Below are 23,081 nucleotides of genomic sequence, written 5' to 3' on the forward strand. Positions count from 1 at the left end.
ATTTGAGGAGGGGAAATGAAAATCAGGAATTGCTGCTCTTAGAGAGGACAAGAGCAAATATAAACCAGGACTGGGGTATTTCCCATAAGGAGGAACACACCAAATGGACATTTTGTTTTGTATGAATTCCTCTGCACATCTGAAGGAGGGTGGGTTTGACACTGTTTTGGTTTTTGCCTTTTTTCCTTTTGTATTCTCTCACATCATTCTGGAGCTCTCTAACCTATTTTACTAATGGCTCATTTTCCCAATAATTTTCCATGACTTTTCCCCTAGACAAAAAACCTGCACAAATTCCAGAACTCCAAGCCCTGAGAAATGCAAGACTCCTGTCCTACATTGGTTCTTCCCTACTACCAAGGCTGACAAAAACTCTCCAAGATACATTTCATTTAGAGTCTAACTCCAGAAAAGGGACTTAATCTAGAGAGAATTGCATCACCACCTGTCCTCCTAATTAGCACTTTCATCAATTATGCTAATTTCCTAAAACCTATAGAAACGTACTCACCACTGTGAGGGTAGACTTTTCTAGACATCTTTCCATAGCTGTCCCTCAAAGCCTTCAATAAAAATCCACTTTTATATTACCTCTTACCCTAAATTTATCTTGAATTTTATTTTCCAGGTTGGGAAAATGGTAACAGGTTTAGATGGGATTTTGGGAAGGAATTGTTCCCTGGGAAGGTGGGGAGGCCCAGAACTGCCCCTGGATCCCTGGCAGTGCCCAAGGCCAGGCTGGACATTGGGGCTGGAGCAGCTGGGACAGGGGAAGGTGTCCCTGCCATGGCTGGGGTGGGATGGGTGGGATTTATAATTCCTTCCCACCAAAACCATTCCATAGTTCCATGATGTGACTTTTGTGTGACATTAAAAACCAGCAGTGTTGGTAACATGGTCCTCTGATTAAAAAGCAATTTGGAGGCCAAATAACAACCACCACCCCGAACAGCAAGAACTCCATGTTGCATTTTCCTTTCAAAAGGAAAAAAAGTCTTAAAAGAAGTGGATTCACCCTTTTATGAACTTCCATTGGTGCCACCACAGTGCCAAGAGCTGCACCCACAGCCCCAGAGCCTTTGGCTGTGCCACTCATAATCCTTAAAACCCTAAAGAAAAGTGACACAGGCCCAGCTGATCGTTTTCTGAGCTACACAAACAGCCTGCAGCACCTCACAAAGGCTGATTTTTCATCCTGGGGACAGGCACATCAAACAGTTGCTGCAGAATTTCCCATTAAAGCTTGAGATTGCACAGGCTGGATGTTTTGTCAGGTAAAAAAATTAATTAAATTAATTTTATTTATTTTTTTTTATATGCTGGATTTTTTTATTTTTCCTCATTGTCAGAGCAGCAGAGGAGCTCTGTCCCTGCAGGGAAGGGAAGGGAAGGGGCAGAGATGCCCCTGGTTAAGAAAAGCAGCCCTGAGTAATTGGAGGTCAATCAGCTGCACTGCCTGGCCTGGAGGGCAGAACCTCATTCCCTGAAGGAATCCTGACTTGGGTCCATTTTCCACATCTCCAAAGTTCCCTGGACAAATTATTTCTCTGCTTCTTCTAAAAACAACTTGGAAGAAATGTTGTCAGCACCTGCTTGTATGTAACAAACCAAAATGAACTTTGAAAGAGCCTAAAATTGTGATTTTACAAAGAAAAATCTAAGTACAGATGCACAAATATTGAATTTTCAATTTTCATTTTAAACACACCTGCATGTCATTCATCTTTACAGGCAACTCTTCTGTTTTAATGATGTATATTTATTTTTATGACATTTCTATGTATAAAAAAAGTACCTGAATACCTTAAAAACCCCTTTTTAATTAAAAAAAAAATTAAAATGCAGAGAACAAGCACAGGTGAAGGAGAAGTCACTGCTGCAAGAGACTTCAAACCAGAGAGTGACAAAGCTGCAGGCTAAGGGAGCACAGGAAATGGCATTTCAAAGGTATTTTCTTCCTTTCAACACAAACATCCCTGCAACAAATCTTCAGACCTCACTGAGAGCCCCAAAATTCCTAAACAGATCCTATTTTGCATTATTATAGCCTGTACACTCTCCTGATATAATGGATTATGTGTTTTGATTTATTGTTTAATGTCCAGAGTTTGCTTAGAGCAAAAGTGAAGAAAATATTTATTTACCCCAAAGAAGTAATTTCTTCTTGAATAGGGCACTTTTGATGCTATTTTTCTAATGTCTGGATTCAATATTGAAGGTAAAAAAACTAATCCTGAAATTCTGATTATTACAAAAACAGTCATGGAAGGGAAAAACTTGTTAAAATAAAGAAGTTTTTTTACTGATTTCCTTTTCTTGTCTTTGCAGGCTTTCCTATCGGACCGGTCAGGACACGGCCAATTGTGACACATGCAGGAACAGTGCATGTATTATCTACAGGTACCTTAAAAACACCAATATTCCCATTTTTTTCGTGGGAGGGAGCAATGATTCTGTCATTAATGCAGGCTGGCCTCGATGTTCCAATCAACACAACAAAAATTTAACTCTACTGAAGCCTTAAAATTCAAGCCCTGTGTAATCAGAGCTGATTGTGGGCAGCAGAGCTGTGGGATGGGAAATGTTACAAGGTGTGAGCTTTGGTTTTAAATTTGGGGGTATTTAGGATTTTTCTGAGCAACAGGTGAACTTCAAATTTACTTTTATACCGTACCTACTTTAGATTTATTTTTATGGCCATAACAACTGGACTTGGGAAGTCATTTGGAGAGAGGGTCTGTAGATCAAAGAGAACCAGATACAGATCCTATCGACAGTCTGAGAGTGAAATCAGGGCTGGGTGGATTTTGGGCAGGAATTGTTCCCTGGCAGGGTGAGGAGGAGCTGGGATGGAATTCCCAGAGCAGCTGAGGCTGCCCCTGGATCCCTGGCAGTGCCCAAGGCCAGGTTGGAACACCCTGGGATAGTGGGAGATGTCCCTGCCCAGGGGCTGGAATGAGCTGAGCTTTAAAATCCCTCCCAGCCCAAACCAATTTCTGATTTTATAAACTGAAATTCCTACCCAGGCTTTTTTTTTTTTTTGGCACATCCAATGAAGGAACAATAGGCACTGGGCATCAGGTGAAGCCATCATGAGGCTGATGATGTTTCACACTGACAGCTTCACTGTCCTTCTCCTCCTCTGGGGTCCCAAAAAATCCAGCTGGCTGTTTTGCAGGAGGAGCAGGTGAGGTGAGCACAAACGTGTCTCAGGCTTGCAGCAAAGCAGGCAGTGCAGCACAAATGAAAATGCACAAAAATGACAATCCAGTGAGGACAGAAACTCAAATGAAGGCACAAGTGTAGGATTTACCCCCTCACTCTGTAATTCTCTGCTCAGTCAGCTTTAGGCAGAAGAACTGGAGCTATTTATTTATTTATTAACTTCCTCTTCTCTGCACAGAAATAAAGAAAAAAAGGATGGAAACCTCCAACTGACCACAGCAGGGTTCTGTGCAGGAGCAGGAACCAATGGATGTCTTTTTTCCTCCTTTACAGCCAAATTCAGAAGCACAGAAACCCCCAAAGCCTCCCGTGCCTCCCCTCTGCTGTGCAATTCCTGGCTCAGAGCAGCCTGGAGGTCCAACACAGCACAATTCCATCAGGAATTATCCACATCCCATTAGCTAGAAAAAAAAAACAGAAATTTTTGTAAATCTTCATTTCTACTCAGTGGATTTCAAGTTAAGGAAACTTCCAGCTTCCACTCTTACACTCAGTGTAAATGGGATTACTCCAGAAAAGCAAATTGGGAGAGTTTTCCCACTGAGAGAGGTGGAGTGGGCAGGTCCAGCTCCCCATTCCCACCTGAAATGCCTTTGGTTTTTGCCCCAAGCCACGCTTGCAGGGGATGCTTGAGCAAATCCAGCTCAGCTTGGTGCCAGTTTAGAATTCCCACTGCAGGAGAAAAGGGGATTGCCATTCTGGAGACAGGATCAGGCAAAGGGATAAACCAGGAATTCCCTGATAAAACCAGCCCTGGGATGTCCTGTAGGAACTTCAGCTGCTCCACAAAGCCCTGACACCTCTGGGAAAAGGGCAAAAAGCTCCTGAGCCAGGCTGGGATTAAATCCAGCAGCTCCCCTGCCAAGGGTTTGCACGGAAAATGCTGCAGGGAGTGACCTGAGCTCTCTTTAGGTGAAACAGCTTTTAGGAACAGAAATTAAAACTGTTCAGAAATCCCTGAATTCTTGGAGGGCACTGGACCTGTCAGAGGTTCAGCAGGAGGTTCTTAGTCTTGAGCTCTTTTTCCCAATTAACACAGGAGAGACTTAAAATATATATAAATAATGCCCTTATGGGATAAATCAGTATTTCAAGAAAAATCCTTCACTTTGCTTTAACTGACTGTGTAGGTTTTTGGAATGTGATTTAATTTTCAACATTTTAATACTAAAAAAAATGTATTTACAGCTGTTTCAAATCTTTATTTTCAAACAACATCTTAAAGGAGTGACTAAGTTACCCAAGTGCATCCTGAGTGTCAGGCAGAGCACAGGTGAGGAGGTAGAAATTCAGGAAATTAAATTCTTTTCCCCTCACAATGAATTTCTGAGTATTGACACAATGGAGCACAAAAGCCAGAGACAGTGGAGAAAACAACAAAAAAGCTTTAAAGGGTTTTTAGTATCCAAAATATCAATACTGTCAGGAATAAATTCTAAAAGTCTTTTGGGAATACAGTTATTTTGCATACTAAACTTGATTTTTTTTGCTAAGATTACAAATATATTTCATATTACTTTCTCTTTATATTAAGAATAATATATATTTCTTATGAATAAAATATATAATACATATTCCAAAAATTAATATATATATTCCTTAAAAAAAAAAATAAGGGAAAATCAAGTTGCTGTCCCATTTTTTTTTAAAGAAACAGGAAACTGATCAAATATTAAAAAGTAGCAAAAAGACAAATTAGCAAAACCTGAAGCTGCTTTAAAAATCAGGAGGAAAAGAAAGACATCCCCATTTGGGTATTCCATTTTCCTCAAAATTTGATTTATTTCTGCAGTAAGTTCAGGAACTTGGAACTCCAGAGCCAGGAATCACTGTCACCTTCTCTCAGTGCACCAGAGCAGCCACAGCCTTAAAACTGACAGGAAAAACTATTCCTTGGAGCCATGTTCAGGCAGAATTTAAAACAGAAGTCAAAAATGTGATCAAATTGTAAAAAAACCCAACCATTTGATCATTTTATCCAGCGGTTTCAATAATCATGAGGTCACAGAACTCTTCAAAAATCATCTACAAACACGACACAAATTTCTGTCTGATGTTAATGCACTATTTTTAAAGACAGAAAAGGAGTTTTAGCAGGGGATAAAATCAATTTAAATCCTGAGGTATTTCAATAAAAATTCTGTATATCATGGTAAACACGGAATTTTTACAGTGCAGTAATATCTTGCTGTTAAGAAGGAATTGCACTGAAATGCAGAAACTGCAGCAATTCTGAAATACCCAAAAGCCAGGTACACTGAAAGCTTCCAAACCTGTTTTATTCTTTATCTTCTTTATTATTTTATTATTTTTTATTATCTTTTCCTGGACCTGCCCTTTCTGCTCCTGTTTAATTTCTCATCCCACGGGAATGTTAATCCTTGATCAAGAATCTGAAAATGGGGCTTCTTTTGAATATTTTGTGTATTATTCTCAAGCTTTTAGCGTGAATTATTTCTGGGAAGGAGCATCTTGTGGAATTCCTGCTGGACTTCCCTTTAGGCAGGGAGGTCAGGAATTTCCAACAGCTTTTACAAGGAAATTTCAGCTTCTGGAAGGAAACTTTTAGGAGCTGAAATCTCAAATTCTGACATGGAAGGAAAACAAATCAACATTCCACTACTGTAGTTCTTTGGGGAAAAAAAAAATAAATCACTCAAAGCTGTCTCAACCATTAATTTGGTTACTTTTTACTCCTTTAATTTATGCTGCTGTGTTTTTACTTTATATTAATTTAAGGTGGACTGTCACTATCCAGCAGAAAATGTATTATTAGAATCTGTAAAATGTAATTCAATACAAGGAGTGTAACGGGTTAAAATATGGGTATAAAAGTTAAGCAGGCAGCACAGAGCTGGAAAAAGTTCACTTGTAAAGGTTAGATACTTAAATATTAATTATTCAAATTTAAAAAATGTGGCAATAAAAAGTGAGCATAAGGCATCAATCCCTAGGATAGCAACAGCTTAACAAAATCAGGTGGTTCAATGCTGGGAATAGCAATTTTCATCACCTTTTTATTTCCTACCCACATTAATTAATTTACATTTTCTCATCTTATCTCTGGACTATAAGATGCTTATTAGAAAAAAATGGATCTCCAAGGCTCCAGGATGCTGGCAGTGCTTTGGATCCCAGGCTGGGCTGATTTTTGAGCTGAAACAGGAAATTTAGGAGAGGTTGCTGGGGAGTGCATTAAGCTCATTTTCAAGTGATTAGTGCTTCTCTGGATCCCATTTTTCCAGGATGTGAAGCACTAATGCTGTGTCATCCAATTAATGTGACCCACAAGGAATTCTGTAATTCCTGCTTCACCTCCCCTGCCCAATGCCCAGGGTTCAGCTGCCCTGAGTGCCCGCAGGATTTGAGGATGAAAAGGGAAATTCAGGTGTCACCTGAGGGGCTCAGCTGGAGGGGAAGGAAAAAGGATTTTCCTGGAGGCAGAAAGAGGAAAAAACTGTCCAGAGGCTGTGCAGGCTCCAGCCTTGGAGGTGCCAAGAGACAAGAGGGGGAAGGAGCTGGAGTGAGTCCAGAGCAGGCACCAGGATGATCAGAGGGATGGAGCAGCTCTGCTGTGGGGAAAGTTGGGAGAATTGGGATTGTTCAGCCTGGAAAAAAAAGCTTTGGGGTGACCTCGTTGTCCCTTCCAGTGCCTCAAGGAGCTGCACAGAGATGGAGAGAGACTACAAGAGTCTGAAGTGACAGGACCCAGGGAATGGCTCCCAGTGCCAGAGGGCAGGGCTGGATGGGATTTTGGGCAGGAATTGTTCCCTGGGAGGATGGGGAGGAGCTGGGATGGAATTCCCAGAGCAGCTGGAGCTGCCCCTGGATCCCTGGAGGTGTCCAAGGCCAGGTTGGATGGGGCTTGCAGCAGCATGGGACAGTGGAAGGTGTCCCCACCCAAGGGGTGGGAATGGGATGAGTTTAAAGGTCCCTTCCAACCCAAACCAGCCCATGATTCCATGATTCTCTGATAAATCCCTCAGCACCTCCATCCTAAACCCAGATTTCTCTGACTCAGCAATTCTCCAGTAACCAACAGATCATGAGCAGCCAAAACCTGAAAATGATTCATGACAACGTGTGACTGTGCTAGAAAGTAAGAAGACCCATCCATATCTCAGAGCTTGTTGCTCCATAGCCTCCCACAGTCCATATGTTTAATCCCAATGGTTCTCACTCCTCAAATTCTGCTTTCAATCCCTCATGCAGCAACTAAATTAGAAAAGGTTCACTGCTGCCTGCAGGCAAAAAGTAAACTCGTTAACATAAATTGTCAGAAACAGAAAGCCAAAACCAGCAAATTCATCACATCAATGCCTCAGGTCCCCTGAAGGGGCTCCAGGAGAACTGGAGAGGGACTGGGGACAAGAGATGGAGGGACAGCACACAGGGAATGGCTCCCAGTGCCAGAGGGCAGGGATGGATGGGATATTGGGGAAAAATCCTTCCCTGGCAAGGTGGTGTCAAAATAAAATCATCCAAGGGCTGCTAGTTGATTTTATTTGGCCCAATTTTCCTGCACTGATACACAGGCAATTGCCCTAAAATGGGAAGTCTTGGTTGCAAACCTTGTAAGTCTGCAGTGATTCTGGGGACAAAACAGTGAAATATTTATCACAAATAGAATTTTACTGATTGTAGTTATTGATAAAAACAGCCCCTCTGTTTGGAGGAAGAATTTGGGATAGACATTAAACATGCAAAAGCTCTCAGTGCTCCTAATCTAACAATATTTAACAACATGTAGGGAAGTAAAGCTTTAGGATGTCCTGACCAGGTGTGTCAGGCCAAGGTTTTTATTAAATACTATTTAAGATTCGTCTCTTGTTTCTGTAGGGCTCGTTCAGAATTGTCAGTCTATTGAAAAATGGGATTCTATTATTAAAGAAAAAATGCTTCTGAAGCAAGTAATTCCCATCTTCGTGTGTAATGCCAGGAGAACAGGAGAGTCCTGGATAATTAAGTTAATGGAGTTATTATGGGCAGGCTTAAGGGACAAAATCCAAGTTTGAAAGTGAAAAGAGGCACATGGCAGGGAGGATATTTCAGGAAAAGGTCATTTGGAGAGAGGACACCTGGAGATGCTGAGGGGACAGAAATAGCACTGAGCAAAACAGGATTGGCAGAGCTGTGACAGGTGACAGAATCAAGCTCAGGAATGCAGCTCGATAACAAAAATATCAATAAATCCTACAAATATGGAATGTTTGCTGAATTTAATCCCTGGAAGTGGCCAAGGCAAGGTTGGTCAGGGCACGGAGCAACCTGGGATAGTGGAAGGTTGGAACTGGATGATCCTGAAGGTCCTTTCCAACCCAAACCTTTCTGGGAATCTGTCATTGATGATGATTAGTAGAATTTAATATGATTGATATAAAATTAAGGAGTACAAATAAAGCCAGCTGTAGATAACAGAGAAAGAAATGTGAATTTTTTTTTTAAAAAAAAGTCTTATTTATTTCTGCAGCACAAACAGGGATAAGTTAAAGCCTAAGTTTTCAATCAAATAATTTGCCTGATGGAGCAATTCCATTAAAACACCTCCAATGCTGGATAAATTGATGCTGATAGACACCAATCAATTATTCTGCAAAACTTACCGTTCTAAATGCTGAAATAACACAAATGTTTTTCCTTCAGCCTCTTTATACCCTTCAGAAGGAAAGTATTTCCCTTGGATGTGAAGAGCTGGAAGCTGATCTGTGCTGCAGCAGCAAAAGGCAATAACATGGGGCTTGTCAGATGGACCAGAACGAAGATGCTTTTTTTCTCTTGGGGTCTATCTTTAATAGAAATTGATTATATAAAAAATTACTCTCTTCAGCAAGGGGGTTTTATAACCATTTCTTTTTTTACAGAAATTTCCAGCAGCTTTTAAGAGCCTCCCTGCAAGAATAATGTTTGAAAGGAGTAAAAATGAACTCTGGCAATGCCAGGTTTTTTTGGGGAAAAAAAAACCCTTTATACTGAGAAAAAAACCTCAGATACAATACATGCTAAATGCTGCACTTTAAATGAGATTTAGTGAGCTCTTAAAGAAGCATCTCCCTCATTCCAAGATTTTCTGTGTCTTATTGACAGAATTCCTGCTCTGGGACATTCCCAATGAGCTGATATCCACATCTCACCACTAAATTCATGCATTAACTTCTCCAACCAACTACTTTTTGCCAGCTACACTGCACACAGAACATGTTATCACTGAAGACAACACTGTTTTTCCATTAACAAGGAGGAATATTAATCAGTAGGCTTGGAATGTGCTTCTGCACCAATAAAGCTGCCTCCTGAAAATTCACCATTCTACACTTCCAGCATTGAGCTGAAATGTTTAAAATTATCTTTGAATAGGAATGGCTTTTTATTCATTAAAAACATGGCAATGGTTAAAATATTCTATATGAATTCTTACCTAATGCATTTCTCTTCTCTGCTACTGAGAAGCTTATCCAAACCACTGAAATGCTGAAATTTTTGCTAAAAATGGATTTTTACACTTAAACCAAACACCAAATTAAGCAAAGCCAGATGTAAGAAGATCTCACACCTTTCCAGCTCCCCTTTCTGGGGCTCCACCAGAGTCCTTGCAGTCAGAATCATCAGCTTTTAAAAAAAAAAAAACAAAGCATAAAATTCTCCCTATCCTTCTCTCAGCATCTTTGATTCCAAAGAGGAAAATAAACCCCACCTAAATCAGCAGATGGTATTAGATGACATTTTGTGCTCAGTTTACAAAGCCTGTGTAAAGTGAAGTCCACCCAAATTTCCCCTTGGAAATCTAGGAGGTCTTTTCCAAGATGATGATTTCTGATTGGATTTTCTTTTCCAAGATGATTTTTTGATAATGATTCTGTTGGAGAATTCCCTCTGAAATGGCTGCAGGTGTTCTGAGCCATATCCCTGCACCCCTTAAGTCAGACAAGGCTTAAACTGAAGTTTAAAATAATCTCTTTTTGGATGAGACCTGAGGAATCACATCTTACTTCTCCAGTGGTTCACTCCAAATAAGCAATGGCATAAATAAGATATTTAATACTAATTCAAAGTGAACTCAAACTCAGGAGTGATAACTTCATATTTAGGTAATGATGAAAGCAGCCAGTGCAAAGCCCAAGACAATTCAGCAGTGGAGGGGGACAGGGAAGAAATAAATGAATCCAAGTGTCTAAATTCCCAAAATGTCCCCCTTTTAAATTCATCCTCTGATATCCAAAGGCCCCTCTGCAGCAGGGTTGGACCAGATGTCCTTCAGAGATCCCTTCCAACCCCAAATATTCTACATGAGACAGGAACAGCCTCAGTGCAGAACGTGGCCAGAGGCTGCTGCACAAACCCAACCAAAAGCACCGAGTTCCAGGGTATTTCTGAGGGGCCAAAATGCAGTTTCCACCATCAGATGGGATTTTTGTTCCACTTTATGCTGTGGTTCCTTTGGTTTATAAGGTGGCCTCAAAATGCTCTGCAGCACAAAGCTGAAATAAGGGTCAGAATTTCATTTCAATTGCGGTTCTTAATTGCTGGAAGGATTTTGTAGCCGACAGTGTTTGGAATTCAGGACAGGGATGTGACAGCTTCAGTCTGTTTTCTGAAGGCAAGGATGCACTATAAAGGAGAACTGCTTTTTAATTGATCTATTTATCCCACACATGTATATGAGTCTATACATACAACAGGAACTAGATGAAATTAATCTTTTCCATAGTAAAAGTGGCAAGAAACAGCTCAGGTAGAGAATTTCTGGGATAGCCTCCCTGGTTCTTACCCAAAGAACAAGGATGCAGGTGCCTGGCTGCCACCCTGACCTCCCAGAAGGGAGAACTGAGCCTGGAAACCCTCAAAAATCATTTCTCACCAAAAAAAAGCTGTATTTCTAGCATTCAGTCACTTCCCAGCACCTCCACCATAATCCTCAAGACCCTCCTTAACAGCAGGGAAAAGCTGAACAATCCCATTCCTATTGTTCTTCTGTAATATGTCCCTTTTTGAACTTGCCCTTTCCATTTTGGTGCAAGAACCATTTATTATTTGACTTCCATAAATTAAGCACTTAGACATTGGTTTACATTTTTTTTTTATCATCATAAATAATGAGTGGTTTTTTTCTTCCCATTTCTAGCGTGGAATTGGATTTTAAACAGCAAGAAGATAAACTACAGCCAGTTTTGAGAAAACTTCATCCTATTGAGGAAACTCAGGTTGCACCTTTGCCTTATTCTCAGGAGAGCTACTCCTCTACTCCCAAGCAAAAATCCAAAACTGAATCAAAAAAGCATGGAAGATGGAAACTCTGGTTCCTTTAACCCAAGTCCATTAGGTGTGGAGTTCAAGGCCTTCTTTGACAAATATTTGGAGTTGTATCCATCACCTCTGACGGGATCCTGGTGGAAGGAGGAGTGTCCTGGCCAGTTCTCACCGCGTGTACCAAAAAGGCCTTTGTACCGACGGACTCATGCCCAGGCTCGGGGCTCGGGGAACCCCCTGCCCACGTCTGCTTGCAGTTTGCCAATGTGGGATGTAAAACCTGAATGGAAATCTGGACAAAGATGGGAAGTAAAACTGTTCCCCCTCTCCCCCGGTCCCCGCTCAGATCCGTAAGCGTCGCGCTCCTGTTGAAGCGTAGGCCGGCATCCTGCTCCCACAGGAATGGTGAAAGCCTTTTGGGGGTCTGGGTTGTTGTTTCCGGACAACAACGAGGGGGAAAAATAACGAGCAAGCCTTATGTGTGCAGTGGTGTTCAGTTTTACAGCTCCATGTTGATCGGGGAGTGCAGTTTTCAGCACAGAATTCCTGGACAAAGCACAATTTTTCCCGCGGCCCGAGGCCGCGCCGATCTCCGAGATGTGACTGTGGTGTATTCTCTGCCTTCATGCGATGTAGACTCCAACCAAGCTCTCACATTTCAACATCATTTCTGGTTTAGCTGTGTCCTCACCACCAGAAGAACCGCTCTGCTGCTCAGCCCCGGCGGGGGAGCGGCCAGAAAGCTCCCAAAAATCAGGCCCAGCCTTTAAGCACCTCCAGCTCACAGGGTCCCTGGGACAACCCCTCAGTGTCACCTTGGAAAAGTCTCAACCACACAGGAACAAAACCCCACCCCAAAACAGACCCATCCCAACCCCCCACTGCTGGCCTTTGCCATGGGTTAGTATTTTTTTTTTTTTTTTGTAACAGTCTTTGGAAAAACCTCTCCACTACTGCAAGAAGGCACCAGGAGATGGGGAGGCTGCAGCGCTGCTTGGAAGGAGCTGAAATTTGAAATGCTATTTATTTATTTATTAATTAAGCTTCTCAGATGGGTTTCCCAGCTTATTATAATTTATATCTCGATCTATTAATTGTACTCAGTAATTGAAATGCTTAGGGGAGAGATGGGAATCAGATTTTTCCTAATTTGGTTGGGGTTTTTTTTTGAAATGGCACTTAAAATTTTGCTCTGACGTATAAACTGCAACTTTTCCTTTAAGTATCTGCTGCTGTCATTAAACTTGCATCTAAAATGACCATTGGTGGAAAAATTCCTCATGCTAGAAGTGGCCAGGGAGTGGGAATCTGATCTTTTGGTTTGGTTTGGGATTTTTCCCTAAGGATTTCAGATAATTTGAGCTCCATGTGACAAACTGGGTTTGAAATTGCATCCCCTGCAGCAGCAGGAAAGTACAAATTCTTCAGCCTTTAGGTGCAAGAATCATTTATTTGCACGTAGTAAAAATTTGGGGAAGTGTTTTTCTTTTATACTGTTTCTCCTCTTAGCTCAGCATCCAATTTATTCCTGAGAGGAAAATAACTCCATTTTTTTTCCCCCAAAGAGCAAGAAAAGCAAGTTAAAATGGGAATAGAAATGCAGAAGATGCCTATGGCCAGCTCAGTATTTACAGTAGACCTTCAAGAGGGCTACGAGCTCTTGCACAGAAGCAAATCCTGAAATCCTCTGGTGGGAGTTGAAGGATTAGGAAGGTGATTCTGTACACCAGGAAGAAAGGGTCATTGTTTCATGTGGAAAAAAACCCGTGTTTCATGTATTTTATATTGTTTTTAACTAAAATACAGAACTGTTTACAAAACAGCCCACACAACACGGCTTAGAAACCTAAATATTTCTGAACAAAAATTACTTTTTTTTTCCTAAGCAGAAAGGAATCCCCAAAAATGGGCAGAACAAGGAAAACACAGCAGTATCCATTATTAAAATAACACCAGTAATTAATGCACTCCTCCACGCTATCAGGCCTAGTGTTTGGGGTTTTTTAAAGAGATTAAACCAAGCATCTCTCCATGGCAATCAGTTCCCAAATCCTCAGTGCCACCCCTCAGCAGCTTTGTGTGTGTGCAGGGACCCTGCCACAAACCCGACCTGTTTGTGGTTCCTGACTGATCCAGAGCTCCTGGAATCACGGGAAAAGAGGGAGGAAACTCCGACTGGAGAAACCAAGAGCTCAAAGGGAAAGTTCTCACAGAGTGTTCTGTACATGTCCAGGCTATTTTCTTAAGAAGTTGCAAATTTTTAATTTTTTACATTTTTTTAAACCTGGGGAAAGCTGACATTACCATAGAGTCTTGCTTCCGACTGACATCTGGTGTTCTCTGGTACCCTCCGATGTACTTTGTAATAAAATGTTTTTGCAAGTGTGTAAAATGTATCATAATTGTATTGCCTTTAGAATCACTCAGGCTCAGGTTAGATAGACACCAAGAGAAAAAAAATAACAAACTAATTCTTTAGAGCTTTTAGTTCAATGTGACAGAGCTATTTTCCTCTTCATGTAGAAGATCTTGGAGGTTCTAATGAGAAAAATGAGGTTTTATTTTCAGTGTGGCTTTGCTGGATTCACTGGCAGTCCTTTGCACTTCATACATTGATTTTCTAGCTGCACTTCTCCCATCTCCTGCTTCAAAATACTTTTTAGCCAATAAATACTGCAGTGATTTTATATCCCTTGCTCTTTGCCGAGTCCTTATAATTTTCCCACAGCAACAGTTGCATTCTTTGGTTTAGAACTATGAGGAAAACACTATTCCTGTGAGTAGCACTTGGTTTCTTAAAGATTAAAAACAAAAGTAACTGTAAAAATACTTTTAAAAATCCAGGATAAACTGAAAACAAAACAAAAAAATGATTAAAACTGGAAAATACTACCATGGGTACAAAGTGTTTGCTTTTCCTTGCCTAAAATGCAAAACCACTGTCCATGCCTTTAATTCCACTCGATGTTTTAAAAGTTAAATCACTTTCTCCACTGAAATTTGGTCATTTTTCATGAACTTTACCAAGTTTATGTTTTTCATGAACATAACCAAGTCAGCTGTTAGATTATCCCAGGACCTGTGTATTACCACATATTATATATTGCTGCTGGAATTGAGCTGGAATTGAACCAGACTGCCACTGAAAACCCAACTGCACCAACACTATTTTGTCTGGGACAACAAAAGGGACTGCTTCAAGATTTTTAATATTCCATAAAAGCCATCTGTGGTTCATTAAAATAACTGGAGTGCTACAAATGTGTCCATTTGCTCAGGTGAGTGCAGCTCATTCCCATAAACATTAGGAGGGAATGCAACAGGGATGGTTTGACAACACAAAAAAAAAGCTCAGTATTGGTGATGGAATAAAATGATGGCTTCAGTGTCAGTGAAATTAGCTTGTAATATGTGATTTCAAATGATTTTGAAAGAGAAGAAAACATGTGACTCAATACAGCAAAGCATTTTTACATGGGAGAAGTTTGGTGAAGGAAATGAGGTTTTCTCCCCAACGTTTTGGAATCCATGAAGCCTGACCTGGACAGATTTTAAGGTACAGGAAGATAAATTTACATCCAGATTCAACTCCTGAATAACTAAGTGCAGCCCCAGAAGTCTCCTGTGACCATCAGTAACTCTTATTTCAGGATTTCACTTGTATTTTACAGCCTTTTGGAGAGGCCTCCAGTCTGGAAGTGCCAAGAGATGGACAATCCATCATGGTGATTGATTGATTGATTGACTGATTGATTATCCAGAGTTCTCCCATCAGTGCCACTCTGCTCTACATGACCCTTATCACTCTCCTTCTTTCAGGTGTCACCTGCACCCCACAGAGATTCCCCTTCTCAGTCTCCTTCCAGAAACCTCAGAGACTCCACAAACCCCTTTTTCTCCTTCTGATGGCTCCTGCATCATTTCTGTTCTGCTTTCAGCTCATTCTCTTCCCAAAGCACGGAGGGGAAAGCAGCAAAGTGGAGAAGATTCCATTCATCACCAACACCACAGAGTCCTGCCCAGTGCTTCCTACTCCCACACCAACACCCAAAACAATCCATTTTCCAGTCACAGCGCTGACTTTGCTCCCCATACACCTCTGGATGTTTCCCAGAGCCACTCTCCTCAAGGACACACTCTTGGAAGTTAAAATCAAAGGAACATGGAATGGTTTGTGTAGGAAGGGACCTTATGATCATCTCGTTCCAACCCCAGTCTTCCCCTAGGCCAGGAGATTTCCTTTCAGAAATTAAAAGAGCTTGGTTTCCTCAGCTTTGGAAATGAGGCACATCCCAAGCTGCTGACACGAGAAGGAGCAGCCATGGATCACTTTGGAGCTGCCACCGAGGCTGCCCTGTCCTGATTTACTGGAGGAGGCCGAGATGTTGCCTCACGTGGAATCCAACATTGTCCAAAAGCCACCAGGAAAGGAAAGAGATGGTTTAAAATCACCCTTCCAAAGGCTCAAGGAAGTTTGTTCAATTTACTTTTTCTTCAGGCAACGTGTTCTTCCGTAAGAAAGGTTTTGTGATTTTTTTTCCAGGTGGTTTCTCACTGTGCCAGGAGCAGCAGCAGCTCGAGGCAGGAGCAAAATTAACCTAAACCAGGCAGGTTGGAGCAGCAGGACACAGCTCAGCACCCTCAGGCTGCATCTTGTACTAATAATAGAATCATTACATAAAATAAATATAAATAATAATAATAGAATCTTCTATTCAGCAAATGGATCAAGTGAAAACCACCAGTGAGACTTACAGAGGGAAAAACAGTCCAAAAGCAACGAGGATTAAAAATCTTCTTCTTACCAAAACTATTGACAAATCAGATTTTAAACTTACCATTTATATTTCATTTCACTTAATATTTGGTTCTTCTCCTTGCAACTAGTCTCTTATTTGAAAGTAATTCTCTTCTGAAGGTATAAAACAAAACTTCCTTTTATTTTATCAAGGAGCTCACATTTAAGGAGGAAAAAAATGAAAACCAAATGTGCAAAGCCAAAGGGAACTGTCCAGTTCAATGCTGTAGAAAAGGCTCATCCTGCAATTAAAACTTTTCACTTGAGCACTTAAACCCTTGACATTCCTCCACTGCTCACAAACTGCATTATGTAACATCAAGTTTTGGATGGAGGTGGTGTCACTGAGTATTTTTCCAAGGAGAAAACATGCCAGCTTTAGGACATCAGCAGAGTTATACTTATAGAATAAAAAACTGGTTATGTGCTATATTTCACTTCTTTTAAAGAAGCTATCATTACTTGACCTCTGTCAGATATTTCAAATTCCTTCCTTCCAGTCACTCTGTGTGGTTAATTCTCTATTACAGGTAAAACTAAAAAAAAGAAAGGTCACAAGGTCACTGCATCATTTCAACCCAAATCTGATCCAAGAGAGGTCAAGCTGTGCTTCCTAATTATTATTATTCATTCCACTCCTCCTCCGTTGCTGACACCACAAAAATGAGTTGTGGCTGGTTATTTAACAGGGGAATCTCTTCAGGAAAGGCTGCATTGTAAGGTAGGAGTAAGTACTCATTAAAAATACCCTGAAATCTCTGTGTTCATTAGCTGATTATAGAGGCTGTGCGTGGAGGGATTCAGGCTGTGCTCACCAGCACAATGCACATCTTTAATATCACTGTTCTGAGTTCAAACACACACACAAGTTTTCAAATCTACTCTGCTAACTGCAAAAGGCATAATTAACATTTTTAAATATCACCTGAATCACGTTCATCAAAACAATAATTAACTCACATTCAGCCTGAAACTGAGGAAGTTAAAATAACACACAAGTCGACTTCCCTGCACTGTTACTGCATCCCAGCACTGGAATATTCTGTAGGAAGGATCTGCTTGGAACCATTTCCCCACAGAGGATGTGGATTCCCATGCCTGGAAGTGTCCAAAGCCAAGCTGGAGAGGGCTTGGAGCATCGTGGGATAGTGGGAGGTGTCCCTGCCCATGGCAGGGATGGAACAGGACGAGCTTTAAGGTCCCTCCAACCCAAACCATCCAGGGATTCTGTGACTTCTTGCTCCAGCGACAGATCTGGACACCCATTAACCCTTCCTTACAACAAAACCCAAAGTGATCCAAGTGGAAAACCAAAACTAAGCCAGTGGACGATGCACCAAAGACAAAATTACAGCAGATTTGCCAACATGAGCACCCCAAATGCCAAGGGAATGGGCAGCAGGAGGTACAGAGGATGTGCTGAGGACACAGAGCCCTGTAAAAGTCAAACATCACTGTGTGCAATTACAGGGAGAATTTAAATTGGGAAGAAAAGAGGAGATAAAAAAAATCAAGTTGCTGATGGACTCATCTATTTGACTAACAATTAACCCTGTGGTAAGAAATCAGTGCATTGAGCCAAAGTGACCCAAAGTGATGCAGAACTGAGGGACAAGTGCTCAGACACAGCACAAACCTGGCTCACTTTCACCAGTTGCCTGCAGAGATCAGCTGCCAGATGCAGACAGCTACAAAAGAATACAAGTCAAATACACACATAGACTCCCAAAAACACACTCAGATTTATCCCCATCTCAGATATCAACAGGCCTCACTATTTTTTTCATTATTTAGTCCAATATTAATTAATTAACAGTGGAAAAATTCAAGTGTAAGGCTTTAAAAGCACAGTGTTAAGTCAATAGGGTTGCTTGCATCGGTCCTTCCTCTAAACTTAATTTTGGCCTCTGTTCTCCAGTCATTTGGACACTTACCTTGGTTATCTCAATTTAAGTCAAAAAGACAAGTAAATGCTTGTAATGCAATAACAACAGCCAAGTCTCATTTCCACACTCCTCAGCTGGCTAATTACCAATACTACATCATTTTGGTGCACACAGATATCAATCCTGGTTAATCACCTGCTCACAGATATTTTTCAAGCCTCTTTTATTTTTATTTTTTTCTCTCTTCCCCTGTGTCAAGCACAGTAAAATTACCAGGCAGTGCTTTCCAGCTTCCTGAGCACACAGAGAGAGAGAAAGAGAGGATATTTTGATTGCTTTGAGTCACCTGGGATTGGAATCCTATTACAGGCAGGTTCAGGAAGATGTGACAGAGGTGTTTTGAGTTTACTCACAATGAGCTCTGAGTCCCGTCCCATGGAAATCACAGTTCTGTTCACCGTCCTCAGCAGGTTCTCCATGATGATCTGGACATGACGCTGTGTGGGGCCCTGAGGACAAGGAATAAATCAGTGATAGCTACAAACACAACTCTACTATTTGTGCTGCCTTTCAACCCACCTGTCTGGTGAAAATTGAATAAAACATCACTTGCTGTTGATCAAAAGCAGGGAATGAGTCTCCCACTTCAACAAAGTGTTATTTTGCTAATACTGATATGTTACTAATGTTACTGATAAATGAAAATGTGCTGTTACAATGTCAATGAAAAGCCAAAACACTGGAAATGCAGCCTATGGCATTCAGTTACCCATTAATTTTCTTCCCCCAACATCAAACCCCCACAGGCATTACCAGATTGGGGCAGGGGGGCTCCTCTGCAACAGCTCAATTAAAAGGAAGAGAAAAGCAAAACTCTCATTAAGGAACTGCCAATTTCAGTCAATATTAGAAGCAATCCACCACTACTTTTGAAAAAGTTAAAATGAAATATTTATTCCAAGCAGCTTTTAAGGACAAGTCCAAAAACTTCACACAGTGGGCAAAAAACGAAGCCAAAAACACAACAAGGAGAAAGAAACAGATGAGCTTTGCTCCCATCTTTTAGTTTATGGATGAAAAATAGATGTGCATATTTGAAGGACGATCCATCCCCAGCACAAACTCACCCAGGAGCTGGTCCTGCTGCCAGGATCAGCCTGGGAGAGGGTGAAGCTGCAGGTGGGTTCTCACCACGGAGAGAAAAGCAGCCAACAAAGACTGACAGAAGCAGCCAAGCTGCCAGAACCAAATTCCTCCTGTAGAACAACCCCTCTCTCTGAAGCAGCCACACAGAGCTACTTCCAAAAACAAAAACTCAGAGCAAAACCCGAAAAACCACAATTAAATATGATACCAGAGAGGATGTGAGTAGCTGACCCCTCAGGTCCCTTCCAGCTGAGTTAGTGTATCAAGGTTCAGGCAGCAGCAGCACCCCAAATTTTAGGAGAGCATCAAAGCACTGCAGCTCTCTGGCAAAGCACCAATATTTTTAAGTTTGTTCAGGTCAAGAGAAAGCGAAAAAATTACTATTATGGCAAAAAAAGGGATATTACACATTCTGTATGTCTGGGAACCATGTCAGCAACAATACAACTCAAATGCACATTTCCCAAAATGCCCATGGGAGAAAAGAAAAACCATCAAAACAAAACATTTTCCACCTGGAAGAGGCCAGGCACAGTAAATGAGCACGGTTTAACTCCTAAGGATATTTATTTATTCACTATCTAACCAGAGAAGCTGTACTGGATGTGCCTCAGAAACAACAAGTACTGCTGCTGGATGTGATGTGTGAGATGCCACACAACACATCCTCATCACTGGAAAACTAAGAGCTAGAAAAGGCTGGTTAGGAGGTTATAGAAAAGAAAAATAAAAAAAATCTAAAGCTTCAGGAGTTACCTGCTTAATTCACTTCACTAAAACAATTTCTGTGAAGTGTTACTCATCACAGAGCCACCCTGCACTCACCACATCTTTCTTGTAGAGCACTTCCAGGATGTTACTCAGCAACTGGCAGCAAGCCTCCAAATCTTCTTGTCTCTCCAAGTGATACTTGAGCTGGTCTGTCATTGTTGGCAGCAAGATTTCCCTGCAGTCTGCACACAAAACACGAGGTTACAAACACAGCTTTCAGGGCCTTCAGGCTGATGTGCTTCAGTGCTTACATAAGACACAAAAAAAATCAGGAAAAATAAATTAACTTCAAGCTTTTCAACCAAAACCTCACCTCACCTTAAAAACTTCTGCCTCTGAACTGCTACAACCTTTGACCATTTGACTCTATTAAAAAAGAAAAATCCCTTCCTTGCTCAAGTACTCCAACTGTTCTTACACGGAGGGAACCGCCAGGTCCAAATTAATTACTAATTATCCATATAAATGTCAGCCCAGTGAACAGCTTGGTTCTGCAGATTTGCCCCAAAGATGCTCTGTGATCACAGGCTGCATTTGGGAAACCTCAGGATATGCTGCTCCCTGAATTTTGGACTAACATGGAAAGGAAAGAGCAGATGAAACAAAACACCACAGGGCAGAGGGGTCATGCACTATAAAGTGTCCCCAAATGCAGGGGAGGGGAAGAACCCCAAAGCCCAGCTGCTGAGCACTCCAGGACAGGCACAGGAATATCTCTGCAAAGCCTGAGAGGTGAATCAGCCTTTAATAACTTAAAAGGCCCCTAATTAGAGAGGGTTGAGAATGTTCCACAGCCCTGCTAAGCCCCACTGGTAGGAAGGGGGCAAAGATCAGTTTAATATCAGAGTCACCTCTGAGTTCCAGTGGCTGGAGCTACGCTGATCAGTGGGGGAGGCAGTCAGGCTGGATTTCTGAGGAAGGGAAAGCTGATTGATTTGTCACAGGGCTTAGTCTGGAATTACACAACCAGCACAGAACACTCCCTCCCTTGGGTGGAGCTGTCAGGGCTCCTCTGCTCCCACCTGGGCTCCTGAGAAACATGGGGGGACACAAAATGGGCTGGGAACTGCACAAATCATCCCAAGGGTGTTGAGGAGCAGCTGGGGGACCCAGTCAGGACATTCAGGGGGGACATGGCTCTGCACAACTCCCTGACAGGAGAGAATTGAGTGGAGGATACAGAGAATGGCTTCCTAGTGCCAGAGGGCAGGGCTGGATGGGATTTTGGGCAGGAATTGTTCCTGGCAGGGTGGGCAGGCCCTGGCACAGGTGCCCAGAGCAGCTGGGGCTGCCCCTGGATCCCTGGCAGTGCCCAAGGCCAGGCTGGACATTGGGGCTGGAGCAGCTGGGACAGGGGAAGGTGTCCCTGTCCAAGAGGAATGGAATGGGATGAGCTTTAAGGTCACATCCAACACAAACCACTCCATGACTCTGGGATGTTTCAACCAACCCAGTGCTGTGGTGCCATCCCCTACCAGAAGATGAGATTTTCAGGGCATCTTTGCCATGAACTATTTCCAAAAACACTGATGGCCTCTGCACAGATCACTGGGAAACAGAGGGGGAAAGGTGAACCCCCAACACTGGGAGCCACAAACACCTCCCAGCCCTGATTGATGGGAACCTCATGGTCCAGAACATCAGCTCCTGCTCCCAAGCCAGCTCAGGATCTGCTGCACAGTGATCACAGACAATGGTAATTCCACATCTGTTCCAGAGCAAAGTCCAGCCCATGGTGATTTAATGTCAGAGAGAATCAAATATTCATCTGTACCAAAGGATGCTCAGCAGGAATTATCAATTAGCAGCACTCAGTGAAAGCCTTCAATGAACACAGGAGCTCTGCTGAAGGTGAACACACACCATAAATTTGTGTCAATAAAAACATTTTATTTCTGGGAAGACTGATAAATCCATTTATTTTATGGTTCATTTGAGTGGCCAAAGAAATTTAAACTGTGCTCAGTAACTTTGTTTCCACTTCACAGCTTGTGAGTTGAGTCATAACTGAACAATAAGAAATCTTATAAATGCTGGCTGTTGTCTACTAATATTCAATAGACTGAAATTCCTCATGGAAAAATCCCTGGATTTTCTCTTTCTAACTACAGCAGCTCCACAGCTCACTTGGCAATCAGCTGGAAGTCATTTGGAAAACAAAGCAACAGCGAATCCAAATAACTCCATAGGACAAAACAAATCAGACAAATCACTGTTTACATAAACCAAAACCTTGACGTTTGCAAGGATAGGACACTTCATTTAACTCCCAGCCATGAGCACTGAAAATATCCACTAAATTATTATTAAACAGCTCCACACTCAGGGAAAAATTATGTTTATACCTTTTTGTTTAATTTCTAAGTAGTGAAATGAAAATTATATATAAGATTATATATATTATATTATTATAAGGTTGTAGGGATGTTATTTATTTATAGATGCATTTACTTCTATATGGAAACATTATTTATCTAATTACTACATATTCACATTTGTGTTTATAAATATGAATAAAATTAATTTTAAAACTATATTTTACTTTTTTATTTTTTAAAGACACACAAACCCCACCCACCAGACTCCATTCTGATCCAAGGTCCCAAACTCTCCAGATTTCCCACTGAATCATCAATCACTCAACGACACCACTAAAGCAAAATGCTTCAGCAAACTGCTTCACACACCCACCCCTCTCACCCCCAAGTCCTTCAAGCTTCACAAATTCATGTATTTTGAATTTTAATTCCTCTGCAGACACAAATAAATCTTCCTTGACCTCTCAAGGCACAGAATTAGAGCCTTTTTTTTTCTCCACCAGAAACAGGCTGATGAAATTTCCTGTGCATTTGCCAGCCTGCCTTAAGTCCACAATCCTGTATAGTGCATATTGCTTTTAGGAAAGAAAATCTCATTTGTGCAACAGGATCCAGGATTACTTGACAGCTTATAGGAAAGTATTCCCTATCAGTTGAAAATTCCTGGATCAGTGAGAAGCACGAAGGGCAGGC

General features: G+C 41.6%; 2 protein-coding genes across 3 annotated transcripts in view; one reads left to right on the plus strand and one right to left on the minus strand.

The window, feature by feature from the left end:
- Positions 1 to 14,156, plus strand: part of INSYN2A (inhibitory synaptic factor 2A) — a 40,487-nt gene extending 26,331 nt beyond the window's left edge. Inside the window, exons 3-4 of the mRNA XM_023930037.2 lie at positions 2,329 to 2,400; positions 11,345 to 14,156. Coding sequence (XP_023785805.2) covers positions 2,329 to 2,400; positions 11,345 to 11,528 — 256 coding nt within the window. The 3' untranslated portion in view covers positions 11,529 to 14,156. The remainder of the gene's footprint in view (positions 1 to 2,328; positions 2,401 to 11,344) is intronic.
- Positions 1 to 23,081, minus strand: part of DOCK1 (dedicator of cytokinesis 1) — a 264,360-nt gene that overhangs the window by 164,901 nt on the left and 76,378 nt on the right. For both annotated transcript variants that reach the window (XM_086900707.1, XM_086900708.1), the window contains exons 26-27: positions 20,125 to 20,252; positions 18,567 to 18,662 (exon numbers count right to left, since the gene is read on the minus strand). In XM_086900707.1, coding sequence (XP_086756833.1) covers positions 18,567 to 18,662; positions 20,125 to 20,252 — 224 coding nt within the window. The remainder of the gene's footprint in view (positions 1 to 18,566; positions 18,663 to 20,124; positions 20,253 to 23,081) is intronic.

Source organism: Cyanistes caeruleus, chromosome 8, assembly GCF_971803275.1.
Source record: "Cyanistes caeruleus chromosome 8, bCyaCae1.hap1.1, whole genome shotgun sequence".
Classification (NCBI taxonomy): domain Eukaryota; kingdom Metazoa; phylum Chordata; class Aves; order Passeriformes; family Paridae; genus Cyanistes; species Cyanistes caeruleus.